General features: G+C 41.4%; 1 protein-coding gene across 5 annotated transcripts in view; it reads right to left on the bottom strand.

Moving 5' to 3' along the window:
• The window catches only part of LOC108410553 (latent-transforming growth factor beta-binding protein 4), a 157,428-nt gene extending 133,549 nt beyond the window's left edge, over nucleotides 1-23,879 (bottom strand). For 4 of the 5 annotated variants that reach the window (XM_017681689.2, XM_017681690.2, XM_037539950.1 and 1 more), the window contains exons 1-3: nucleotides 23,573-23,879; nucleotides 7,586-7,656; nucleotides 1,049-1,340 (exon numbers count right to left, since the gene is read on the bottom strand). In XM_017681689.2, coding sequence (XP_017537178.1) covers nucleotides 1,049-1,340; nucleotides 7,586-7,656; nucleotides 23,573-23,769 — 560 coding nt within the window. In that variant the 5' untranslated portion in view covers nucleotides 23,770-23,879. The remainder of the gene's footprint in view (nucleotides 1-1,048; nucleotides 1,341-7,585; nucleotides 7,657-23,572) is intronic. The other variant, XM_037539951.1, reaches the window with a different exon arrangement.
• Nucleotides 23,880-24,925: the final 1,046 nt, after the last annotated feature.

Here is a 24,925-nt window from a genome sequence, read left to right as displayed (position 1 = left end):
CAACCAAGCAGTGACACTGTACATAAAAACCCATGCAACACTGTTCTGTCTGATACACTCGTACCAGCACAAACACACACTACCATCTCAGTGTCACTGCGGTGAAACACCACCCACATAATATCTTGAAAACTTTGGTAAGGATTCATCGATATTGATACGGGTATCAGGTATCGGCACCATTCTGTGCTCTTATTCACAATGCACTGATACCAACATCCAATACCAGCTGATACAGTGTAATATAAACCGAATGTAGCTGTTGCATTAACGAACAAAAGACTCAAGCTGGCAGAGAAGGCGTGTCTGCTCACACACAGGGAGTGTTAGAGGCCAGATGCAAGCTGGTTAGTAACCTTAAATATTCTGTCAGGGAATATTTCCACCATGTAAACAATCACAACCGCTTCCCCAATACGGGTGGACACATGTAGGTCGACATTTGCTCCCAAAATCCACCTACGTGACTTTACTCTGTTTGACTAAGTAGAACTGTGAAGTATAAACTTTAACACTTTAAGAACTGTCTTTTTAAAATAAGCTGTAGAGATACCGTCCAATTCCTACTCGTGAACATCATCAATGGCTTTCCATTTTAGTGCAGAGTGCGGAACAAGTTAGCAGCACAGTTTCTGGTCAGACAGAGCGTTTCGTACAGTGTGATTATATAAATCGTAGATTTGTCTGAATACAATGGTCTATTCAAATGAACAGTGAGTCACCAAAGAACAAGATCTCTAAAATCACACAGTGTCTGTCTGCCTTTAGAGGACATTCAGCTACAGCTCAACCAGCCAATCAAAAGACTCCAACAAGATGGAAAACTGGAAGCATGAGCTCCTTGGATGCATCAGCCTCGATGTGATTCTTGCTGACTGATGAGGATACAAAGAACCATTGGTTCTTGTAAAATGGTTGTAAATAGAGCCATTGCCTTTACTAAAAAACCCTTGAGGAACCATCTTCAGTGAATATACAATGATACACAACTTCAGAGGCCTTTCTGAGTCTCTGAATCTAAAAATGGGAATAAAATAAAGTACCTCACCTAAGAGGCTGCCAGCGTAGTGAGTATTTCCTCTTGGGATCAGATTCAGAGTCTTTTGAGCGTGGTGTGACGTATGCGGCAGTGGTAACAGGAGAGACAGTAACAGGTGCTGCAGGTGCTGTTATGGTGGTCACTAAAGCACTGGTGCGGCTCGACATGGTCCAGGACCACATGCTCGGGGCTGGAGTGATGCTGGAGAGTTCACAGCGATACCCAAAGAAACCCGGCCGGCACTGACAGATATTGGGCTGCCGGCACACAGCTCTGTTATGGCAACGAGGGAGACACCTCGCTACAGAAAGAGAGAGAGAGAGACATGCTGTGATCTATAGAATAGAAGAAAAGTCATAAAGACGACCACTACTGTTCTCAGTTATGTGATACAGTTTTCATATTTATAGGTAAAAGTAAGTCATACAGAGTCAGAAACCACATAATCAAGTACATTAGAGACACTGAACACCTCCACACTGACCACAATTTCAGAGCTGTTGAGAAAAGCATTTATGCAACTTCTACTGTACATATTTCTAAACTTCAATTTAAACTAGAAAGGACTTTAATTGCGTCATAACGTTAAAACGGTGCAAGACTGTTGATGCTTGTTAAAATGTTGCTAAGTGGATGCTGCAGTACCCAAGTTGGATGATGATGCATTGCTGAGTCCTGTGCCACATTAATTTTAGTAATAAATGGAGCTCTTCTTTTACATTCTGTTCCACCTTAAATTTAAGTACTATGTTATTTGCAGTTCCAACTTAAAAGTAGTTCTGCCTTAAATTCAGTGCCACCTTAATTTTAGTGCTACCTTAAATGAAGTTCCACTTTAAATTGGTTGGTTGGTTAGTGTAGTGGGTAACACCTCTGCCTTCTATGCTGTAAACTGGGGTTCAATCCCCACCTGGGTAAGCACCCTACACTACACCAATAAGAGTCCTTGGGCAAGACTCCTAACACCACCTTCGCCTACCTGTGTAAAATGATCAAACTGTAAGTCGCTCTGGATAAGAGCGTCAGCCAAATGCTGTAAATGTAATGTAAAAATTGTTGTGGTACTTAAAATTTAGTGCCATGTTAATTGCAGTTTCTCCTTAAATTCTGTGCCACCTTAAATTTAGTGCTGCCCTCAATGCAGTTCCACCTTAAATTCACAGCCACATTAAATTTACTGATACTGTAATTCAGTGCCACCACAAATTCACCGTAAATTTCATGCCGCCTTAAATTCAGTGCTGCCTTAAAAGCTGCTCCACTTTAAATTCAGTATTTGTGTTGTTATGGCTGTGGACTAGGCTGTATTCGTGTGGGTCTGAGTGTGCGGTGTATAAGTGTCTGTGTCAGAGTTATTTTGAATGCCCCGAACATTTCACCCATTCTGACCACTGACCACTGAAGAACAGGGTAACAGTATCAGTATCAGAGAAACAGATGGACTACAGTCTGTAACTGTAGAACTACAAAGTGCAGCTATACAGTAAGTGGAGCTGATAAAATGGACAGTCAGCGTAGAAACAAGGAGGTGGTCATGATGTTGTGATGATGACGGTGTACATCAGCACGGCTAAACTCAGTTGTCGAAAGCTGACTTTTCTCTGCATGGTATGCAGATATAGCGCCCCCTCAATGTAGTTAGTTTTCCTAGTGATGCTGCTTGAAACTGCTGTAATGAGAAAGAGGTAAAAGTTGTTCAGGAGAGGCTGATGGCAGCGAGACAAAAGACTGCTGACAAAAACGAGAGAGTTCGGGAAAAACTACATCAGAGCTCAGACAACGAGACGATTCTGGCTGCTCAAAGGTGACACTAACCTGGTAGCTAATGTCAGCAATTCTCTCTGACCTATTCAGCAGTCTGCAGCAGTTTTAGGTCACCTTTTGGTATCAACTCAGCTCATCTGGAACAGAGGTGGTACCACAAACACTACCCGAAAAAGTCGAGTAGAGTCGAGTTGAGCCGTTAGAATGCAGTGGAAAAGTAGTTAAATTCAGGCTTCATAATCGTTGCTAATCACAAACAAAACCTTGTATCTCCATTTTTGTCGTTTTGACTATTTGAGAATGCCTGTTGCTCTTTACAAAGTATGTAATTGTTACGATGAATGGACCCAAAGAAATGACCCAAAATTACTTGGTAAAAATTCTGGTTCCAGTGACTTACATTAAAAATAAAGTAGTTTTTTTTCTTCTCCTGTAAAGTTACCATTTTGAAGATACAAAGTTTTGTTCTGACAACGATTTAATACTTTTAATAACAATACAACTTGCTTTTGTCCATTTTCGGGGAAAAATTATTAAAATTTTAATGTGATTTTTTCGCTCTATAAATAAACTTGCTTTGAAGGCACATCTGCCAGTTAATGCAGTGCAACACAGCTTTTCCCCTAAAATGGACAAAATGCTTTACTGTTTCAAGGCCTTTTTTTTTTTTTTTAAAGGCCACAATCTAACCCATCAGTGCAGGGAAACACCACATACACACCATCGAACACACACACTAGCGGGCAGTAAGCACACTTGCAGTAAGCAGTGGGTAGCCCTATCCATGGTACCTGGAGAGCAGTTGGGAGTTAGGTGTCTTGCTCAAAGGCACTTCAGTGAGAGGATCGAATTGGCGACCTTCCAGTCACAAGGTTGGTTACCTAACCTCCAGCCCACGACTGCCCGACGACTGTTTTAAACAGCAGTAACAACAATTATGAAGCCTGACCACTGTTTTTAGTTATGTGTCACATTTTAGTCCATGTTTATAGATAACAGTGAGTCATAGAGTGTCAGAAACCACACAATCAGGTCTATTAGAGAGACTGAACGCCTCCATATGATTGAGGTGAGTGTGTAGGCATGCAGTTAGCACTAATGGGTAGGATATAAGCTTTCACTATTTGTAAGCTTTAAATTAGCTTTGCAGCTCCAGTGCTAAAACCTAAAGAAGCAAACCTGTCTTGCCTGGTCAACCACCTTTTAGGTGAGGCGGAAACTGCACAATCAAACATTTTGCACACACTGGAACAAGCTCATTAAAGACTTTTCCCCGTCAATGTGTTCCTACGGTCCACTCCAGATGGACCCCTGCTGAGATGTCTGCAATACTGCTGGCCCTTTAAGTCCCCTGGGGTCAGGCGTGTGGCGATTAACCGGTTAAAGCCAGCTAAACTGAGATTAGGAGAAGGTGCGGATTATGAGCGCAGAGCTGATCGGTCAGTGCAGATGTGATATAGGCCAAGCCTGCTGGGCCCTCCTGGGTCAACATGAGAGTGAGATATTTGTCTTTCTTACACACTCCCTTCTTACAGATGGAGGGGAAATGCCACTGCTGCCCTTCAAGAAAGCAGATTAGAAAGACACACCATGTAGTTCCCTCCTGTCAGATGAACGCATGAGCTAAAAATAACAGTTCTGAGTCCAGTTTCCCAAAAGCATTTCCAAAATTTCTGCATGGTTGAGGTGTAATCAGAGAGGTTCAGAGCGGTTTGGTGTGAAATGGTTCAGACGTCTTTACAGTGGTGATGATGGGAACCAGGCGTCGCCATGACTACAACACAGATATAGACATTTTATTTACCATCCAGAACCACCAGAGTACCAACACAAGTCTTCTGAGTTTATATGGAATGTTGATGATGGAAAATAGTGGAAAATCTGGAATAATGTTTTCTTTGGGGACTATTTTGCCGCACAGCGCCCTGCATGTCTCCCTCCACCATGAATGGAGTTTAAGTCCTCTAAACTATCATAAAACAGCGTCTCAGTCATCAGGCAGTGAATTCAGCACCATTTCATGTAGGAACTGTCTGTGAGGAGCTTTTAGAGGGCGACGTCTTGTTCCTATCACCATCACTGTGAACAGGACATTTCATTGCATCGTCATGATTTAATTATAAAGAATGTTTGAAAAACAGTGAACTGGTAGAGAGAGTGTTCACTGTGCTGCCTACTCTGTCACTTAATCGTCTTTGTGCTAATATGCTTTGAGGAAATCCAGCCTTGCACTGTATCCATGACATTAAAGTCGTAGTTTGGGGAATAAAATCAAATATCCACAATTTCCCACTTCCGCAGCGCAGCCGAGACGTGTTTGGTGTCTGAAAATAGCTTCTTTAGTTGTAAAACCCGAGCTACGAGGCTAATGCAGCATAATTCAAACAAAACTAAATCACCACACGCCCAGCAAAAATTGTGTGGAGCTGTTCAGCATCTCTAATAGACCTGACTCTATTACTTTACCTATAAAGAGAGAGTGCCTGGAGAGAGTTATTTTCATTAAGGATCGATAAAATGTCTGTCTGTCTGTCTGTCTGTCTGTCTGTCTGACGGCACAGCACAGTAGAAAAAAAAAAAACATGATTTCCAATCTGAGCATCACATTAAGGTCACATGGCCACAAATTCACTTATTTCTAGACATTTTTATCTTGTTGAAGTAACATTATCAAATAAAATTCTCATCATATTATACACAGACAATTTTGCTTGTTTTAAGAAATTTGCTTGAAACCAGCAAAATTACCTGCCAATATAATAAAATGACATAAAACAAGTAAAACATTTGTTGAAATAAGCTAGATGATCTTGTAATAATTATACAAAACTGTCTAAACAGGAAATATTCAATATATCAACTCAATTTCAGATCATAGTCAACGACTAATCGTGTAAAATGATAGTGATCTTGGGGGCTCCCAAGTGGTCTAAGCCAGGGGTGCACAACTCTGGTCCTAGAGTGCCAGTGTCCAGAACACGTTGGTGATTTACCTGCTCAACCACTCATGATTACATGAGCGTTTAATGGGTGTGTGTGAGCAGGGAAACCTTAAAATCGTGCTGGACACTGGCCCTCCAGGACCTGGTCTAAGCATTGGCAAGTTCGATCCCTGGTCATGTTAGAGCCGTTCGTCTCCGGGAGTCCAAGAGAGTGTCCTCGCTCTCTTTGGGTGGGCATGATAGCACCCCGTCTCCCCACATCACTCAGCGCAACGCTAGTCAGTGCAGGCATCTGTTAGTTGACTCAGAGGAAGCCTGCGCTAGCCTTCCCCCTCGCAGGGCAGACAGACATACACAATCACTCACACACTCACACCCAGGGGCAATGTAGCATGTCCAATTGGCCTGACTGCATGTCTTTGGACTGTGGGAGGAAACCGGAGAACCCGGAGGAAACCCAAGCAGACACAGGGAGACCCGGTCACCCGGCAGGGGAATCGAACCCTCCTCGCTGTGAGGCGACAGCGCTACCTACCACACCACCGCGCTGCCCTACAGATATATCAATATATTAATTATATACCCTTGAAAAACCTGTTAGAGTTACAATTTATTTATATTTTAAAATAAAACAATGTTATTTTAACAATTTCACCTTCTTGAGCCTCAATTTATCAATATTGGTTTTTAAATTAATCATATAGAATTCCAATCACCACAGAAGAGCTCGTCCTCACAGTCGTGTGTGAAGGCCATATTTTCAGGTTAAAAAACATGTTTTTCTACTATTTTAACTGCAATAATCTCTACATAACTATAGGAATATGTGAATTAAAGGACAAAGAAAACAAAAGCCAAATAAATATAAAATATATAATGAAAGTTCCCCAGGAGTCATGTCACTGGTGTTACAGCATAACAAAAAACTCTTATTTTGAAACAAAAGTCACACTGATGATGTCACTCGACTTCCTTTGACCTGTTTTCTGAGGATCTATGAAGAAAAGCTCATGGCGAGTCCACTGTGTCTTTCAGTTCTCAGAGATTTTCTCATTCAGCTCATGATCTCATAGGAAGCTTTTAGCTGACGTCACTGGTGTGACCAGTGGATTATGGATTAAATTCCATATTTTAGTGGATTTTCCATGATGGACAGTGTGTGGTTTGATGTTCTGCAGCAGCCGTTCTGTAAAATGCATTGCTCATTAAAAACGATTCTGGTGTTTCCTTTATTATGTGGAACAACAATGACAATCAGTGACACAAGTGACAAGAGTATAAGTGGATGCTACTAAATTGGGTAGAAAATTTGAAAGAAAAAAAAAAATTGTGATCTTAGTATTGACCCAAATAATCATGATTATGGTTTCTGCTCTAATCGAGCAGCCCTAACTCCAAGTGTGTCAAATTAAGTCAGTTTTTCAAACCACTTTCCACATTTCTAGACGCATAAGCAAAAAGCACTTTGCTCTTTACAGCTCTGAAATTGTGGTGCGACTGAGAGAAAGCAGGAGATGCTGCTTGCGGTGTGGTCCATTAGCTTCATCCACACAGTCACGGCCTCATGTCACTCAACACTCCTGTCTTATAAACAATAAGGGGGCCTGAATCACACAGTGCTGCCCTCTCCGGCCCGGTGTCTTATCTGGATCCCTCTTGTTTAATTCAGCTCTGTTCTGGTGTTTCTCACCAGACGTTTATGGTCAAGCGCTGAATGTAATAGAAACAAGATTGTACGAAGTCAAGAAAACATTGCTCGGCAATATGTATTGCAAGACACAGGGGCACATTATGTTACAAATACGATTATAAATAAATAAGATCATTTTTCATAACTCACGTTTTGTACACTGCTTTGTCTTGAGCTGGACTATCCATCCAGGGCAGCATCTGGAACTGCACACATTGGGCCTGGAGACAGAGGGCAGCAGAGACAGCCTTACACATGAAATGCTCCTCCAGTGTTTTGTTTATGAATAATAAACTGTAGTATTTTGGTCATAATGCAGTTTAGTGCAGTAAAACAGGCTCAGACAGGGAACGGAAACAGTAAAAAGGTAAATACTGCAACGGCAAAGCACAAAACACTGCAGGCGAGGAACACACTGGACAAATCAGATGGAACGTCCTAACATTCTATCAACAGAGCCACACTGATCAGGCCTGGGCCACTGAAGAACCATCTGTTTTAATATGTTGGTTCTATAACACCACAGGAGTCTTCTATTTTACAATGTGAAGACCCTTTCCTCTACAATGTGCAAGGAACCCTTTAATCATGTAAAAGGTTCTTTCAGTGTTCATGGTTCTACATAGAACCACTATCTTTAGAAGAAAACCCTCAAAGAACCATTATTTTAAGAGTATATTTAGGAGGCAAGATGCCTTACAAGTTCATTTAGGCTTGTACTTCTATAGTTGTTAATAGCTGCACCCGGTAAACAAAAATGATTGAATAATCAATTACAACTATTTATTTGACAATTACAGCTAAAATTTCGCAATCGTGGCTCCAAAACAAAAAAGGAAAAGTTGTAGAAATTAGACTTTTTGCTGAACTATGTCTTTAAACAGCATCATTGTGAATTAAGCGTCTCTGAGCTCAGAGGCTCATGGCCCTGACCCCGTAAGAAGCTCCTGACTGAGTGAAAACTCCTGGAATCCAAACTGACCCCTCACCCTGAGCTGAATTCAGCCGGAGGAGAATGGCATCAATGATAAAGAAAGAGCCCCCCCTCCCTCCTTCGTCCCCTGGCCCTGGGCCTGTGTACCCCCTGAATCCACACCAGAGATATTGTTTTTCCCACACCAGCTCAGCCGCTCCTCCTCCTCCTCCTCGTGTGAGTAAACAGAACAGGATTAGCAGTCCTCGCTCTTCCCACCCAGCGTCTGTTTGTCTAATGGGTTCTGGGAGAAGAAGCTATTAGCACACTAACACAAACCCGGGTGACGACCGCCCACTTCAAGGCCTCCGAGCAGCGCGCGAACTAGACCTTCTTCCAGCTGCAGGGATTCACTAATTAGCTACAGTTTTGTGGCTTTATTGTGGCTCTGCTGTGGAGCAATGCGGAGCTGCTGGAGGCTCGGCACCCCGCCGTGCAGAACTTTCACAGGCCTTGAATACCAGCGAGACCTTTGACCTCCAGACCATGTACACAGCTAATTCAACAAATGTCTTACAGACTGATCTAGACAAGCGAGAGTTTCTGGGTGAAATCGTCTAATGTAGCAGTAATTTGGAGAAAGCTTTTTGGGTTTTTTTCCCCCCAAATATTTTCCGATGCATATTTGCACATTTCCCAACAAGGATCAATGAAGTATTGTCTTTAATTAGCATATTTCTCAATAATTTCATATATTTGTGTCAAGTTTGTAACATATACACATACACACAGCGTCCTGTGGGCACTGAAGAAGGACTAGAGGATGACCAACACAAACTGTGCAGCAGCAGATGAGCTGTCATCTCTGGCTTTACATCTACAAGGTGGACTGACAAGGTAGGAGAGTCTAATAGAGTAGACAGTGAGTGGACACTTTAAAAACTTCAGCAGCACTGTATATTATATTATATTATATTATACACTGCTCAAAAAAATAAAGGGAACACTTAAACAACGCAATATAACTAAGTAAATCAAACTTCTGTGAAATCAAACTGTCCACTTAGGAAGCAAAACTGATTGACAATCAATTTCACAGCTGTTGTGCAAATGGAATAGACAAACAGGTAGAAATTATTGGCAATTAGCAAGAAACACTCAATAAAGGAGTGCGCTTCTGCAGGTGGGGACCACAGACCACTTCTCAGTACCTTTCTGCTTTCTGGCTGATGTTTTGGTCACTTTTGAATGCTGGTGGTGCTTTCACACTCGTGGTAGCATGAGACGGACTCTACAACCCACACAAGTGGCTCAGGTAGTGCAGCTCGTCCAGGATGGCACATCAATGTGAGCTGTGGCAAGAAGGTTTGCTGTGTCTGTCAGTGTAGTGTCCAGAGGCTGGAGGCACTACCAGGAGACAGGCCAGTACACCAGGAGACGTGGAGGAGGCCGTAGGAGGGCAACAACCCAGCAGCAGGACCGCTACCTCTGCCTTTGTGCAAGGAAGAACAGGAGGAGCACTACCAGAGCCCTGCAAAATGACCTCCAGCAGGCCACAAATGTGCATGTGTCTGCACAAACGGTTAGAAACCGACTCCATGAGGATGGTATGAGGGCCCGACGTCCACAGATGGTTGTGCTCACAGCCCAACACCGTGCAGGATGCTTGGCATTTGCCAGAGAACACCAGGACTGGCAAATTCTCCACTGGCGCCCTGTGCTATTAACAGATGAAAGCAGGTTCACACTGAGCACATGTGACAGACGTGACAGAGTCTGGAGACGCTGTGGAGAGCGATCTGCTGCCTGCAACATCCTTCAGCATGACCGGTTTGGCAGTGGGTCAGTAATGGTGTGGGGTGGCATTTCTTTGGAGGGCCGCACAGCCCTCCATGTGCTCGCCAGAGGTAGCCTGACTGCCATTAGGTACCGAGATGAGATCCTCAGACCCCTTGTGAGACCATATGCTGGTGCGGTTGGCCCTGGGTTCCTCCTAATGCAGGACAATGCTAGACCTCATGTGGCTGGAGTGTGTCAGCAGTTCCTGCAAGATGCAGGCATTGAAGCTATGGACTGGCCCGCCCGTTCCCCAGACCTGATCCGATTGAGCACATCTGGTACATCATGTCTCGCTCCATCCACCAACGCCACGTTGCACCACAGACTGTCCAGGAGTTGGCGGATGCTTTAGTCCAGGTCAGGAGATCCCTGTATTATATCATATATATATATATATATATATATATATATATATATATATATATATACATACATATACATACACACACACACACACACACGCACACACACACACACACACACACACACACACTGTGTGCACAATTATTAGGCAAGTGAGGATTTTGACCGTATTATCACTTTTAGGCATATTTTCTAACTCCAAGCTGGATAAACTTGAATGCTTAATGGATTTAAGCATAGCAGGTGATATGCATCTGTATAATGAGGGAGGTTGTGGCCTAAAGAGGTCAACACCCTATATCATGGTGTGCATAATTATTAGGCAGCTTTTTTCTTTAGGCAAAATGGGCCAAAAAAGAGATTGAACTGACTCTGAAAAGTTAAAAATGACCAAAAGTCTCTCAGAGGGATGCAGAACTATTGAAATTGCTAAGATATTGGGGCGTGATCACAGAACCATCAAACGTTTTGTTGCAAATAATCAACAGGGTCACAAGAAACGTGCTGAGAAAAAAAGACGCAAAATACCTGCCAAGGATTTGAGAAGAATCAAGCATGAAGCTACCAGGAACCTGTTATCTTCCAGTTCTGTCATATTCCAGAACTGCAGCCTAGCTGGAGTATCAAGAAGTACAAGATGTTCAGCGCACAGAGACATGGCCAAGGTAAGGAAGGCTGAAACCTGACCACCACTGAACAAGACACACAAGCTGAAGTGTCTAGACCGGTCCAAGAAGAATCTGAAGACAGATTTTTCAAAGGTTTTATGGACTGATGAAATGAGAGTTACTCTTGACAGACCAGATGGACGGGCCCATGGCTGGATCAGTAACGGGACAGAGCTCCACTTCAAGTCAGACGCCAGCAAGGTGGAGGTGGGGTACTGGAATGGGCTGATATTATTAAAGATGAGCTGGTTGGACCTTTTCGGGTTGAAGATGGGCTTAAAATCAACTCCCAAGCCTACTGCAAGTTTTTAGAAGATACTTTCTTTAAGCAGCGGTACAGGAAGAATCTGCATCTTTCAAAAAGACAATGATTTTTATGCAGGACAATGCTCCATCACATGCATCCAAGTACTCCTCTGCATGGCTAGCCAGTAAAGGTGTTAAAGATGAAAAACTTATGACATGGCCCCCTTCCTCACCTGACCTGAACCCAACTGAGAACTTGTGGGCAATTCTTAAACGGGAGATTTACAATGAAGGATAATTCATTGTAATTGTAATTCTCACTTGAACAGATGAAAATAAGGTTTATTAAAATTTTGGATTAACTGAGAGCACTGTAGTTGGTTATTAATAAAAATAATCCTCAAAAATAAGACTTGCCTAATAATTGTGCACACAGTGTGTGTGTATATATATATATATATATATATATATACACACACACACACACACACACACACACACACACACACACACACACAACACAAACTTTATAATGCGGGTAAATTGAAAGATTCTCTAAATAAGGACGTCTGATTCTATAATACATAAATAGCTTTAGAAATTCTCTTAACATTTAGAGGAAAAAAGGCAAAGGTAATAAAAGTCTCAGTGTTAAAGCCTTCTCCAGGATCTGTGTCGTCACCTAACTGCTGTGCAAACGTCAGCATACTAGCTAAAGCAAAAAAATGCAAGTGTTTGAGCCTGCAGTCCTCTGAGGGCCCATAAACGAGCTGTTGGTGAATTCTACAATCACCAGAACATCCTCTTCATCTCTAACAGAGCTCCAATCCTTCAATTAGATCTGTTTGGCCCAAACAGAGAAGCGCTATGAGGTTATCATGTTAACCTGGATAGGCTTCTCATGTGGAGCTGACACCTAAACTACACATTCCAACTTACACATGAACACCGTTTAGACTGGGATGAGTCAAGGTTCACCAGAGAAGAGAACTACCCAATAAACACTGGACTGAAATGGCCTCAAAGACATCTTTGTCTTTGAGTGTTTCTATCAGACATGTATGTATGATCCATATGTTGTGCTTATACATCCATTATTTCATACTTACATATATGTACACAATATACATATACACTCTATATTGCCAGACGTATTCAGTCATCTATCCAAATCATTGAATTCAGGTGTTCCAATCACTTCCATGGCCACAGGTGTATAAATCCAAGCCCCTAGGCCTGCAGACTGCTTCTACAGACATTAGTGAAAGAACAGGTCGCTCTCAGGAGCTCAGTGAATTCCAGCGTGGTACCGTGATCGGACGCCACCTGTGTTCAGTTGTGTCCAGTCATGAAATTTCCTCACTACTAAATATTCCACAGTCAACTGTCAGTGGGATTATAACAAAGTGGAAGCGATTGGGAACGACAGCAACTCAGCCACATAAAATGACCGAGTGGGGTCAGTGGATGCCGAGGCGCATAGTGCGCAGAGGTCGCCAACTTTTTGCAGAGTCAATCACTACAGACCTCCAAACTTTACGTGGCCGTCAGATCAGCTCAAGAACAGCGTAGAGAGCTTAATGGAATGGGTTTCCATGGCCGAGCAGCTGCATCCAAGCCTTACATCACCAAGTGCAATGCAAAGCATGGAATGCAGTGGTGTAAAGTGCCACCACTGGACTCTAGAGCAGTGGAGACGTGTTCTCTGGAGCGACCAATCACACTTCTCCAACTGAAAATCCGATGGACGAGTATGGGTTTGGCTGTTGCCAGGAAACGGTACTTGTCTGACTGCATTGTGCTGAGTGTAAAGTTTGGTGGAGGGGGGATTATGGTGTGGGGTTGTTTTTCAGGAGTTGGGCTCGGCCCCTTAGTTCCAGTGAAAGGAACTCTTAATGCTTCAGCACCAAGAGATATTGGACAATTTCATGCTCCCAACTTGGGGACGGCCCCTTCCTGTTCCAACATGACTTGACGTACCAGCGCACGAAGCAAGATCCATAAAGACATGGATGAGCGAGTTTGACTGGCCTCCTCCGAGTCCTGACCTGTCGGAAGAAAATCTTGTAGCTGCAAAATGGTAACTTTGCAGGAAAAGGAAAAAACATACTGTACTTTAGTTTTAATGTAAGTCAATGAAACCAGAATTTTTTCCAAGTCATTTTGGGACATTTTGGTCCAGAAATGCTCCAACATTGCTCTGAATAAAATCTCTTTACATTATCTTACATTGAAAGTAAATAAAATTTTTTCCCCTCTCTGGTAAACCATTTATCATTTCCTGTTGTGGGACTAATAAGAGTCACTTAATTCTTTGCGACAATATGTGGCATTATAGATATTTAATGTGTTATTTTTATGAATTTCTACCATTCTGTTCATCTTTCTAAACACATCTAACATTTCCTAAGATTCCCACTATTTATTCAAAAGCTGTGAAATATTAGCTGTGACTAATCTTCCGAATTCATTTTAAACATTTATCTGAAACCAGATGGGTAGTGAATATAACCCTATTGATCACTGTGCTCACAGAAAACTATATGGACTATACGGTAGGTCCACATATCACCTTTTGTACCATACATATAATAAGATGTCTGTTCTTTCTGAATGGACTTCCTGTCTGTTGGTGACCCATCTGTCCCCTTTGCTCTCAAATGAACGGTTCTCTGTTCTTTACTGTGGCAATAAAATATGGTAGCATTTTTTCAGGCATCAAAGGCAGTGAACTCTGCTTCTCAACCACCATTAAAAGAGGGCTACACCAGTGATAGGAATCAGGTGTCGCCATGACTACAACACAGATTTAGACATTTTATTTGCCATCCAGAACCCCAGAGAACCTACATAAGTCTTCTGAGTTTATATGGAATGTTGATGATGGAAAATAGTGGAAAATCTGGAATAATCAGTTTTCTTTGGCGACTATTTTGCCACACAGTGCCCTGCATGTCTCCCTCCACCAGGAATGGAGTTTAAGTTCTCTAAACTATCATAAAACAGTGTCTCATTCATCAGGCAATGAATTCAGAACCATTTCATGTAGGAACTTTATGTGAGGAGCTTTCAGAGGGAGATGTCTGGTTCCTATCACCACCACTGGGAACAGTTCTGACTCGGTAAGTCTCTCTAGAACAGAGCGTTTCACACCAAACCGCTCAGAACCGCTCTGTCTACATCTGAACCAGTTAATTATGCAGAAATTTAGAAAAATCTGAGAAGTTCTCCTGTAAGATCAGAGATAATAATTCAACGGTGAATTTTAGTCCTAGTCCTCACGGGTTGTATCAGCTTCTTTCTTTGCGTCACAGAACTTTTTTGGTATCCTTTTCTCATCATCTAGTTCAAAATTCATAAGTAAACCAGGAAAGGAAGACCAGAGAGTGATAACGAGGTGCTGACCCGTTAACAGCGCCTCAGTCATCAGGCAGTGAATTCAGAACCATTTCATGTAGGAACTTTCCATGAGGAGCTTTTAGAGATAAAATATTGTATACTGCATTTAGATCAGTACAGTCTTCCTTTACTGGCATGACTTTAATACTGTGTCACAATGTCTATACAAAGATTCACAGAAGTAACTTCACAGGAGAGGTTTTTTCCAATCTTTCCAAGATTTTAAGCCATTTCTGTTGGTCTGTTCATCATGAAATTCACATAATGTAAAGGACAGCTGCCAAACTCAAATAGATTGTCAATATTTTAACTCGGCAAATAAAGAGAAACTGTACCTTATAAACTGGCAAAGCATAAGCCATTGAGATGGGATGCTTAAGGGTTTTAATGATATACTGCAGTATGAAACCCAATAACAACATCCTGTTATAGATTTTGGGAGCACATAGCTTTTTTTTTTTTTTAAAGTACAGATGTAAATTGCTTTCCTCCATTTACATGGTTATTCTGAACTGGGCGTGGGCAATATGGCAAAATGTCATATCACAATACTTCATGACATACGATGTGCCAGAATATTTATTTTTGTCTCATGTCTAATGTGTTAGAACTACAACGGCATTTTAGAGTCATTGTTAATAAAAAATAGTAGAGTAAAAAATCCTAATATTTTGAGAAAAAAGTCGTACTACTCGAGAAAAAAAAGTTGTACTACTTTGAGAAAAAAAGTCTTACTATTTCAAGAAAAAAAGTCATACTACTCCAGAAAAAAAGTCTTGCTACTTCAAGAAAAAAAGTCATACAACTCGAGAAGAAAGTCATACTATGTCGAGAAAAAAGTTGTACTGCTTCTAGAAAAAAAAAAGTCGTACTACTCGAGAAAAAAAGTCATACTACTCGAGAAAAAAGTTGTACTACAAGAAAAAAGTCATACTACTTCTCGAAAAAAAGTCGTACTACTTCTCGAAAAAAAAAGTTGTACTACTTCTCGAAAAAAAGTTGTACTACTTCTCGGGAAAAAAGTCGTACTATTTCTCGAAAAAACTTGTACTACTTCTAGAAAAAAAGTCGTACTACTCGAGAAAAAAAGTCATACTACTAGAGAATAAAAGTCGTACTACTCGAGAATAAAAGTTGTACTACTTCAAGAAAAAAAGTCGTACTACTTCAAGAAAAAAAGTCGTACTACTAGAGAATAAAAGTCGTAGTACCAGAGAATAAAAGTCATACTACTTCTAGAAAAAAGTCGTACTACTCGAGAAAAAAAGTCGTACTACTCGAGAAAAAAAGTCGTACTACTAGAGAATAAAAGTCGTACTACTAGAGAATAAAAGTCGTACTACTAGAGAATAAAAGTCATACTACTTCGAGAAAAAAGTCGTCATTTTCTAGAAAAAAATTGTAATATTTCGAAATTTAAGTGTCATTAATACCAGGAAAGGTCACAGTATTGTGGCCAAAGGCGTTGCAAAGTGAAGACAGCACCTTCTCGTGTTAAATGAAGGCTGTTGAGTTGGTGGAGCTACACTTTCCATGGTTCCATCGATCCACGGTTCTTGTGTGTGAAAGCAAACCAGCGATAATGAGCCCCTTCCCCAAAATGAGGCCAGAACCAGTCCTGGGTGCAAGTGTGAAAACATCCTAAATCCAGAATAAACGTATTAAGAGGCAACAGGCCAAACCGGACCATTTTAAGGCTGGTTTAGTTTTTTTTAAACACAAAAAATCTTAATATTTGGCTTTGTATCTTTCTCTAGTAAATAATCTAACAAATGAACACTGCAATCAAATATTCAGTGTTCAAGGCCTCGGTGCATCATTTTCAGCAGCCACTAGGGCAAGTTAGCATGACTAAACCCAACAGCAACACCTTCTCTGTCCAATGACTATGAAAGTGCTACCGGTTACCCACAACCACCCCAAACCCCAAACCCAAACAGACCCCCATGGCCTCCAGCGGCGGACCCACTGAGAGCCAACAGAGGCTTTAAGAAGTGCAAGCGTTCCAGAAGAGCAGTAATGCAGCGACTATGAACTCTTACACCGGTTCAGTGGTAACTCGGCTCACTCGGGTAATTAATTTGAACAGGAGGGCAAAGTCATTTCCTGGATCTTCATGACCATAAAGCCAGCAGTCAGTTGCAGTAGTAGTGAGACACTTCAGCAGCAGGATAATCAGGAATTCCTCTCATTGCTTGAAGGATCAACATTTCCGGTGTGAGTTTAGAGCAATATTTAAACGGATGTTGGGCTCTCTAATCCAGTCATGCTTGAGAAAGCTGATATTCAACATACACACGACCGCTCTGAGCCTGAAGGGGGGGTGACACACTTGAAGAGCTGAAGGGCTGACACACTTTCCTCAGATAGCTGGGTGATGACTGCAGATCTGTGTACTTTAATTTTTGCACATTTTATTTCACTTTAACAATGTTAGCTGCTAGAGTTACTATATCAGCCAGATACTGCTGTTCTGGCTGCTACCTCAGTGACTGCTATGCTTATATATGGTAGAATATCTCCTAAGCTGCTAATATGTCATAATGTGTTCCATCCTCCTCTGAACAGCTCCACATACTCTCAGTACCGTGTTCTGCCTGTGCTCTGTTTATATTTATCATAAGTCTTTTGTATTTATTTATTGTACTGTATTGTCTCGTACTTGTGTTCCTGTGTTGGTCCTGGAGGAGTGCTCTACTGCTTTAATACAACAGTTAAATAAATACAGTAAGAAATGAATAAACTGGCCGTGAACGCAGCGTTTAATGTTTTAATGTTCAGTTCCTTCCTCCAAATTATAGCTCCTTAACGAGCAGCTTGTTGCTACGTCAGAGTAACGAGCTCCGCCTACTCGCTGCACACCCGGCAGATCGTTCTCCAGCTCCTTACACTAAATTCCCAAACTGTTGTCACCACTGAGCAGCTTTTCAGTCGGCAGCTGTGACAGAAGAACAGCTAAACAACCTGGAATCAGCCAGAAATGAACCCAATACCATTCGCGAGACATGTCGTCTGATCTTCAGAGCCTGACCAAATCAGACTGAGCCATAAAACTGAGCCAATATCAGGTTCAGCGCAGTTTGGTCAGTTTTTCCAGATCAGTATTAATGTTGTTTTTTTCCAGCCAGTCTGTAAAGCTTCTTACAGCCCATTTAGTTTAGTGAATGGTATTGGGTTCGTTTCTGGCTGATTCCAGGTTGTTCAGCTGTTCTTCTGTCACAGCTGCCAACTGAAAAGCTGCTCAGTGGTGACAACAGTTTGGGAATTTAGTGTAAGGAGTGTCGTCTCATCTTCAGAGTCTGACCAAATTGGCTGTCAGTCAAATGTGACCTTAACAGTGTCCGTTTTCTGTTTGTGGCAAAGTAAGAAGTAAAAACGTTCAAATGGCTTGAGCATCTCCTACAGCTGTCAAAGTCGTTGCTTAGCAATGGCGTCTCATTGGCATGATACAGTGTTTGTGAAAAACCTGTGATGTTATGGCAAAATAACATCTAAATGGTCAGACCGGTAGGGCCGTCAAACGATTAAAACAATTAAGCACAGCTAATCAAATTATTACTGATCGCTGGACTATTGTTATTTGATTTTTCTGTCGTATTTTTGTCCACCAACTTGCCCTGCAGTTTTCCAGTTGGAGACATAGGAGCTTCTACTACAACTTCCAACTCCAACATCCAGCTGGAATCTTCGGTATCATTGGGAATATTGTGCTTGCATACAGCTTTTTATGTTTTACACACTTATGTTTTTCATACAGTGATCATTAAATGATAGCTTTTTCCTCATAGGAGTTAATGGTGTTATGTGGGCAAAATCTGCACACCCCACCATATAAGATGATATAAGTGCACTAGCAACACTCTACTAACCATGCGCAATACCATAGAGCTAACCTGGGATACCACAGAAACCACCTAGCAACACCTTAACAACCACAGAGGGTGCCGAAGCAACACCCTGGCAATCCTTTGGAGCACCACTGCAGCCACATAGCATCTCCTAATTCAAGCAACCAATAGATATATGATTGCAACCACCTAGCAACACCCTAATAACCACCTGAAACACCACAGTGGCCACCAGAAATACCACGGCACCTAATTAGCAACAGAATACCATAGCAACCATTTAGCAACTCTCTAGCAAACACCTGGATTACCACAGCAGCCATGTAATAATACCCAGGCAACCACATGGAATACCACAGGAATTGCTTAGGAACACCATGGCAATCACCAGGAAATTGCTTAAGCTGCACAATTAGTCCTTTGAGAAATTCACTTCAAATATGTATAATATATGCAGTCAATGAGTTCATGTGTCATATAGGTCATATATACAGTTAGAGTGGATATATTATACAAAGAGTGGACATATCATATATAAAGTCAATGAGTGTATACACATTTATCACATATATATCATATATACAGTATTGTGCCTCATTCAAAATGCAGTCTGGCTTGAAACTACACAGTAAAAAAAATACAGTTCTTCAAGGGTTCTTACTAAAGAAAATGTGTCTATATAGAACCATGATCACTCAAAGAACCATTTGCATGTTTGAAGGGTTCTTTTCATCATGAAAGGGTTCTCTGGACTGATGGAAATGTGCATGAATGTGCTATAGGTGGTTCTATATAGAACATTTGGGTGCTATACAGAACCATTTTCAAAAAAGTTCTATATAGAACCATATACAACACATTCTCCATCAATCTGAAGAACACTTTCATGATGAAAAGAACCCTTTAATCATACAAAGGGTTCTTCAATTTCTAATGACACCATAAAATTGGTATGTTTTGAAACTTTAACAAGGTTTACAATGTACATTGAACTCATGACCACGATACTGGCCCTTTAAATACACAGGCCTTTTCTCCAACAATCGCACGTTCACACCAATAAGCCATAACATTATGACCTTGTTTCTACGCTCATTATCCAGTTTCTCAGCTCCACTTACTGTAGGTGCACTTTGCAGTTCTACAGTTACAGACTGTAGTCCATCTGTTTCTCTGATACTTTGTTACCCTGTTCTTCAGTGGTCAGGACCCTCACAGAGCAGGTACTATTTGGGTGGTGGATCATTCTCAGTACTGCAGTAACACTGACGTGGTGGTGGTGTGTTAGTGTGTGTTGTACTGGTATGAGTGGATCAGACAGCAGCGCTGCTGGAATGTTTTTAAACGCCTCAGTGTCACTGCTGGACTGAGTATAGTCCACCAACCAAAAATATCCAGCCAGCAACGTCCTGTGGGCAACGTCCTGTGACCACTGATGAAGGACTGGAGAATGACCAACACAAACTGTGCAGCAGTAGATGAGCCATCATCTCTGACTTTACATCAACAAGGTGGACTGCCAAGGTAGGCATGTCTAATAGAGTGGACAGTCAGTGGACACAGTGTTTAAAAACTCCAGCAGCACTGCTGTGTCTGATCCACTCACATCAGCAACACACACACACTAACACACCACCACCATGTCAATGTTACTGCAGTGCTGAAAATGATCCACCACCCAAATAGGACCTGCTCTGTCAGGGTCCATGGGGGTCCTGACCACTGAAGAACAGGTTAACAAAGCATCAGAGAAACAGATAGACTACAGTCTGTAACTGTAGAACTACAAAGTGAAACTATACAGTAAGTGGAGCTGAGAAACTGGACAATGAGCGTAGAAACAATGAGGTGGTCAGAATGTTTGACAATAAAATACAATATGCTTTGTTACAGTGGGGTAAAGAGGTCAAACATCGCTTATGATTCGAGGAATATATTTAAGGTTGAGGCCATTCAGCTCTGCACATGGTTTACAGCCTTAATGTACTATTTTTACTGCCTGCATTCGGACCAGGCCTGCAGGCCTGTAATCTACAACTGACCACATGATATTTTTGTCCTAGTTATAGTGACCAGCTGAAAAGGGGAACCGCAGCGCTGTTCTTCAGCTTGCATTCATGTTCTTATCCTCTTCCTCACCTGACTTAAATCAGCATACACACAGCGTACAGTACAGGCTGAAAAAGATGGTTCTTCAAGAGATCTTTAGTAAAGGCAATGGCTTTATTGAGAACCATCTATATTCTTAAATGGTTCTTTGCATGGTGAAATGGTTCTTCAGATGAAAAGAGAATGTGCTGTATGTGATTCTTTAAACAACCATTTTGAAAATGGTTCTATTTAGCACCAAAAAGGGTTCTGCTAATGTGACAATGTCAAGCTTGTAACAATAGAAGAACCCTTTTTGGTGCTATATAGAAACAATATACAACACTCCATGAATCAGAAGAACCACTGAATCATGTAAGTGATTCTTTGAGTGCTCATGGTTCTATATAGATCCATTTCCTGCTTAAACAGTTCTTTGCATTGCAAATGGTTCTTCAGATTGATGGAGAATGTGTTTATATGGTTGTATATAGTGCCAAAAAGGGTTCTGCTATTGTGCTATATAGAACCATTTTCAAAAAGGCTCTATAAAGAACCAAACACAGCACATTCTCCATCAATCTAATGAACCCTTTAACCATGCAAAGAATCAAAACACCTCTATATAGCACCCTCAAGCGTTCTTGTTCTATTACAAGCTTTAGATCTTAACAACAGAAGAACCCTTTTTGGTGCAATAGAACCACATACAGCACATACTCCATCAATCTGAGGGACCACTTCACCATGCAAAGAATCAAAAATGGTTCTATATAGCAACACAAAGCATTCTTTTATTGTTACAATCTTGACATCTTAACAACTGAAGAACCCTTTTTTGGTGCAACAGAACCACATACAGCACATTCTCCATAAATCTGAGGGACCATTTCACTATGCAGAGAACCAAAATGGTTCTATATAGCATGACAGTGTTCTTCTATTGTTGCAAGCTTGGCATCATAACAACAGAAGAACCCTTTTTGGTGCAATAGAACCACATACAGCACATTCTCCATAAATCTGAGGGATCATTTCACCATGCAGAGAACCATGTAAGCAAGCAAATGCTTCTAGATAGAATCCATGCTTCTAAATATAACCATTCCCTTTACTAAAGAACCCTAAAGAACCATCTTTTTTAAGTGTGTAGAAGCTAAACAGGTTTCCAGGGGGACATATTAAAGTTAACGTCCATAATAACTGACTGTGTGTTATAGACACAGCAGATAAACGTTATGCAAAAATTCTCGAGTATTTCTTTTCAAGAAAACCCTGAACTTTATATAAAGTTCCGGCTTTAAAACTCAACCCAACACACTGCTGAGAAAGCCTCCTCCCACCTACAGTAGCCCCCACTACACAGCTCCAAACAGGGGCTTCTTTCAACCCTGTGGAGTTTACACCTTCTGAATTCAGGACTAAGGTGTTGCCAGGCTGTTCCTTTGTTATCCCAGATGGTTGCTAAGGTTCTTCTATTGTCACAATGCCAGGCTTGTTATGAATACATAGAACCCTTTTCAAAAAGTTTCGATATAGAACCGTTATATCCGATATAGAAGCATGAAATGGTTCTATATACACTTCAAAAATATGGTTCTTAAAGGGTTCTTTAGTAAAGACAATGGTGCTAGAACCATAAGCACTCAAAGAACCATTTGCATGGTCAAATTGTTCTTCAGATTGATGGAGACATATGGTTCTATATAGAACCTTCTTGAAAAAGGTCCCATTAAGTTCCAAAAACACATTCTTCATCTGAAGAACCATTTCACCAAGCAGAGTATCACTTAAGCATGCAAATGGTTCTATGTAGAACCACTGCCTTAATAAGGAACCCTTGAGGAACCATCTTCTTTAAGAGTGAGTATTTTGAACATAAACTAATTCCTCACATAAGCAGCAGTGCTGAAAGTTGTGTGACACCTGGAAACTATAACAACAGTTATTGAAGATGGGTCATTCTTCACAAACGTCCATTTATGTGTCCCTAGCGTTTACAGATATACTACACTTAAAAAACATGTAAGGGTTGAAATTTATTTATATTTTAAAATAAAACTAAGTTATTTTAACAATTTCACCTTCTTGAGCCTCAATTTATCAACATTGGTTTTTAAATCAATTATCTAGAACTCCAGTCACCACAGAAGAACTCGTCCCCACAGTCGTGTGTGAAGCTGAGGCCATATTTTGAGATCAAAAACACGTTTTTTTTTGTTTTTTTTAACTGCAATAATCTCTACATGACTGTGGAATATACAATTTAAATGACATAAAGAAAACAAACACCAAATAAATATTATAAAATATGTAATAAAAGTTCCCCAGGAGTCGTGTCACTGTTGTTACCGTGTAACAAAAAAATCTTTTTTTTAAATAAAAGTCACGCTGATGATGTCACTCGACTTCCTTTGACCTGATTTCTGAGGATCTATGAAGAAAAGCTCATGGTGAGTCCACTGTGTCTTTCAGTTCTCAGAGATTTTCTCATTCAGCTCATGATCTCATATGAAGCTTTTAGCTGACGTCACTGGTGTGACCGACTTTATTCTGAGGTCATTGTGAAAAAAATAGATTTTCACAGTTATTTAGTAAAATGCGTTTTTCATCAAAAAAACGTCTCTGGAGTTTCCTTTGTTATGGGTTACACCAATGACAATCAGTGACACCAGTGACTCCTGCAGAGAGATAGGAAAGTGGGCGTTTCTGCATAATGACCCATTGATTACTGATGATCATATTGTAATTAGGAGCCTGATGCACAGCTTACCCGCTCAGATCTATCTGCACTGTGGTGGAGTTCGCTCTGGGCCTGCTGCTCTTCTCCACCGTCCATCTCAACTCTCTCGCTCTGTTTGTGGTTACTGGTCCTTTTGGAGGCGAAGTGGCGTCAGAAACGGACAAAAACACGGAAAACACGCAGAAGCAGCCGAACAGGCGGAAGGCCAGCGTCGTGCAGAGGGTCATGCTGAAGTCTCATGGAGCTGCAGTGGAGAAACTGGAGAAGATCAGACAGAAACGAGCTCCATCTGCAGCGCAGGTCCAGTAAATGTTGTTGTCATCGCAGCTCGTTTGGATGAACTGACCACTCAGCGATGCGCTGAAAGTGCTGAAAGTCCAGCAGGAGCGCCGAGTTCACCAAACAGAGAAACTCTGAGCCAATCGCGTACGGACAGAGACAGCCAATCAGACGGCAGAGCGCCGGCGAGGCCACGCCCCTCCCCCCCACAAGCCTTTAACCTCCATAACACTGAGAAAAAGACTTCCAGTGTGGTCACATCAGAACCCTTTCCATTTCCTTTGTGAAAGGGTTCTCCAGACGGATCTAGAATGTGCTGTGGTTCTATGCAGAACCTTTTTTTTAAAGGGTTCAATATAACACCAAAAAGGGTTCTTCTATTGTTATGATGTCAGGCTTATTACGATAGAAGAACCCTTTTTTTCAAAAAGGTTCTAGATAGAATCATCTAAAGCGCATTCTACATTAGTCTGAAGAAAGGCTTTCACAGCGCAAAGAACCCTTTGATCATGGAAAGGGTTTGCTGAGTGTTCTTGGTTCTCTATAGAACCACTTTTATTCACTAAAGAACCTCTGAAGAACCAACATTTTCAGGTGTGTACAAGCTTGACATTGTAACAAAAGCAGAACCCTATTTTTGGTGATATATAGAACCATATACAACACGTTCTCCATCAATCTGAACCATTTCACCAGGCAGAGAAGCATTTCAGCACAAAGTGGTTCTATATAGAACTCATGGTTCTAAACAGAATCGTTGCCTTTACTGAAGAACACTTGGAGACCCAAGTTTCCGAGGACTGAACACATTAAAGTTGCTATTCATTAAAGGGCAATTTCACCCCCCCATAGTTCAGTGTGTGAGGTGTAATCAGAGATTCAGAGCGGTTTGGTGTAAAACGGTTCAGACGTCTTTACAGTGGTGGTGATAGGACAGGTGTCACCATGACTACAGCACAGATTTAGACATTTATTTTACCATCCAGAACCACCAAAGAACCTACATGAGTCTTCTGAGTTTACATGGAATGTTGATAATGGAAAATAGTGGAAAATCTGGAATAATAAGTTTCTTTGGGGACTATTTTGCCGCACAGCGCCCTG

This window comes from Pygocentrus nattereri, chromosome 7 (assembly GCF_015220715.1).
Source record: "Pygocentrus nattereri isolate fPygNat1 chromosome 7, fPygNat1.pri, whole genome shotgun sequence".
NCBI lineage: Eukaryota > Metazoa > Chordata > Actinopteri > Characiformes > Serrasalmidae > Pygocentrus > Pygocentrus nattereri.
This window is presented reverse-complemented; position numbering and strand designations above follow the sequence as displayed.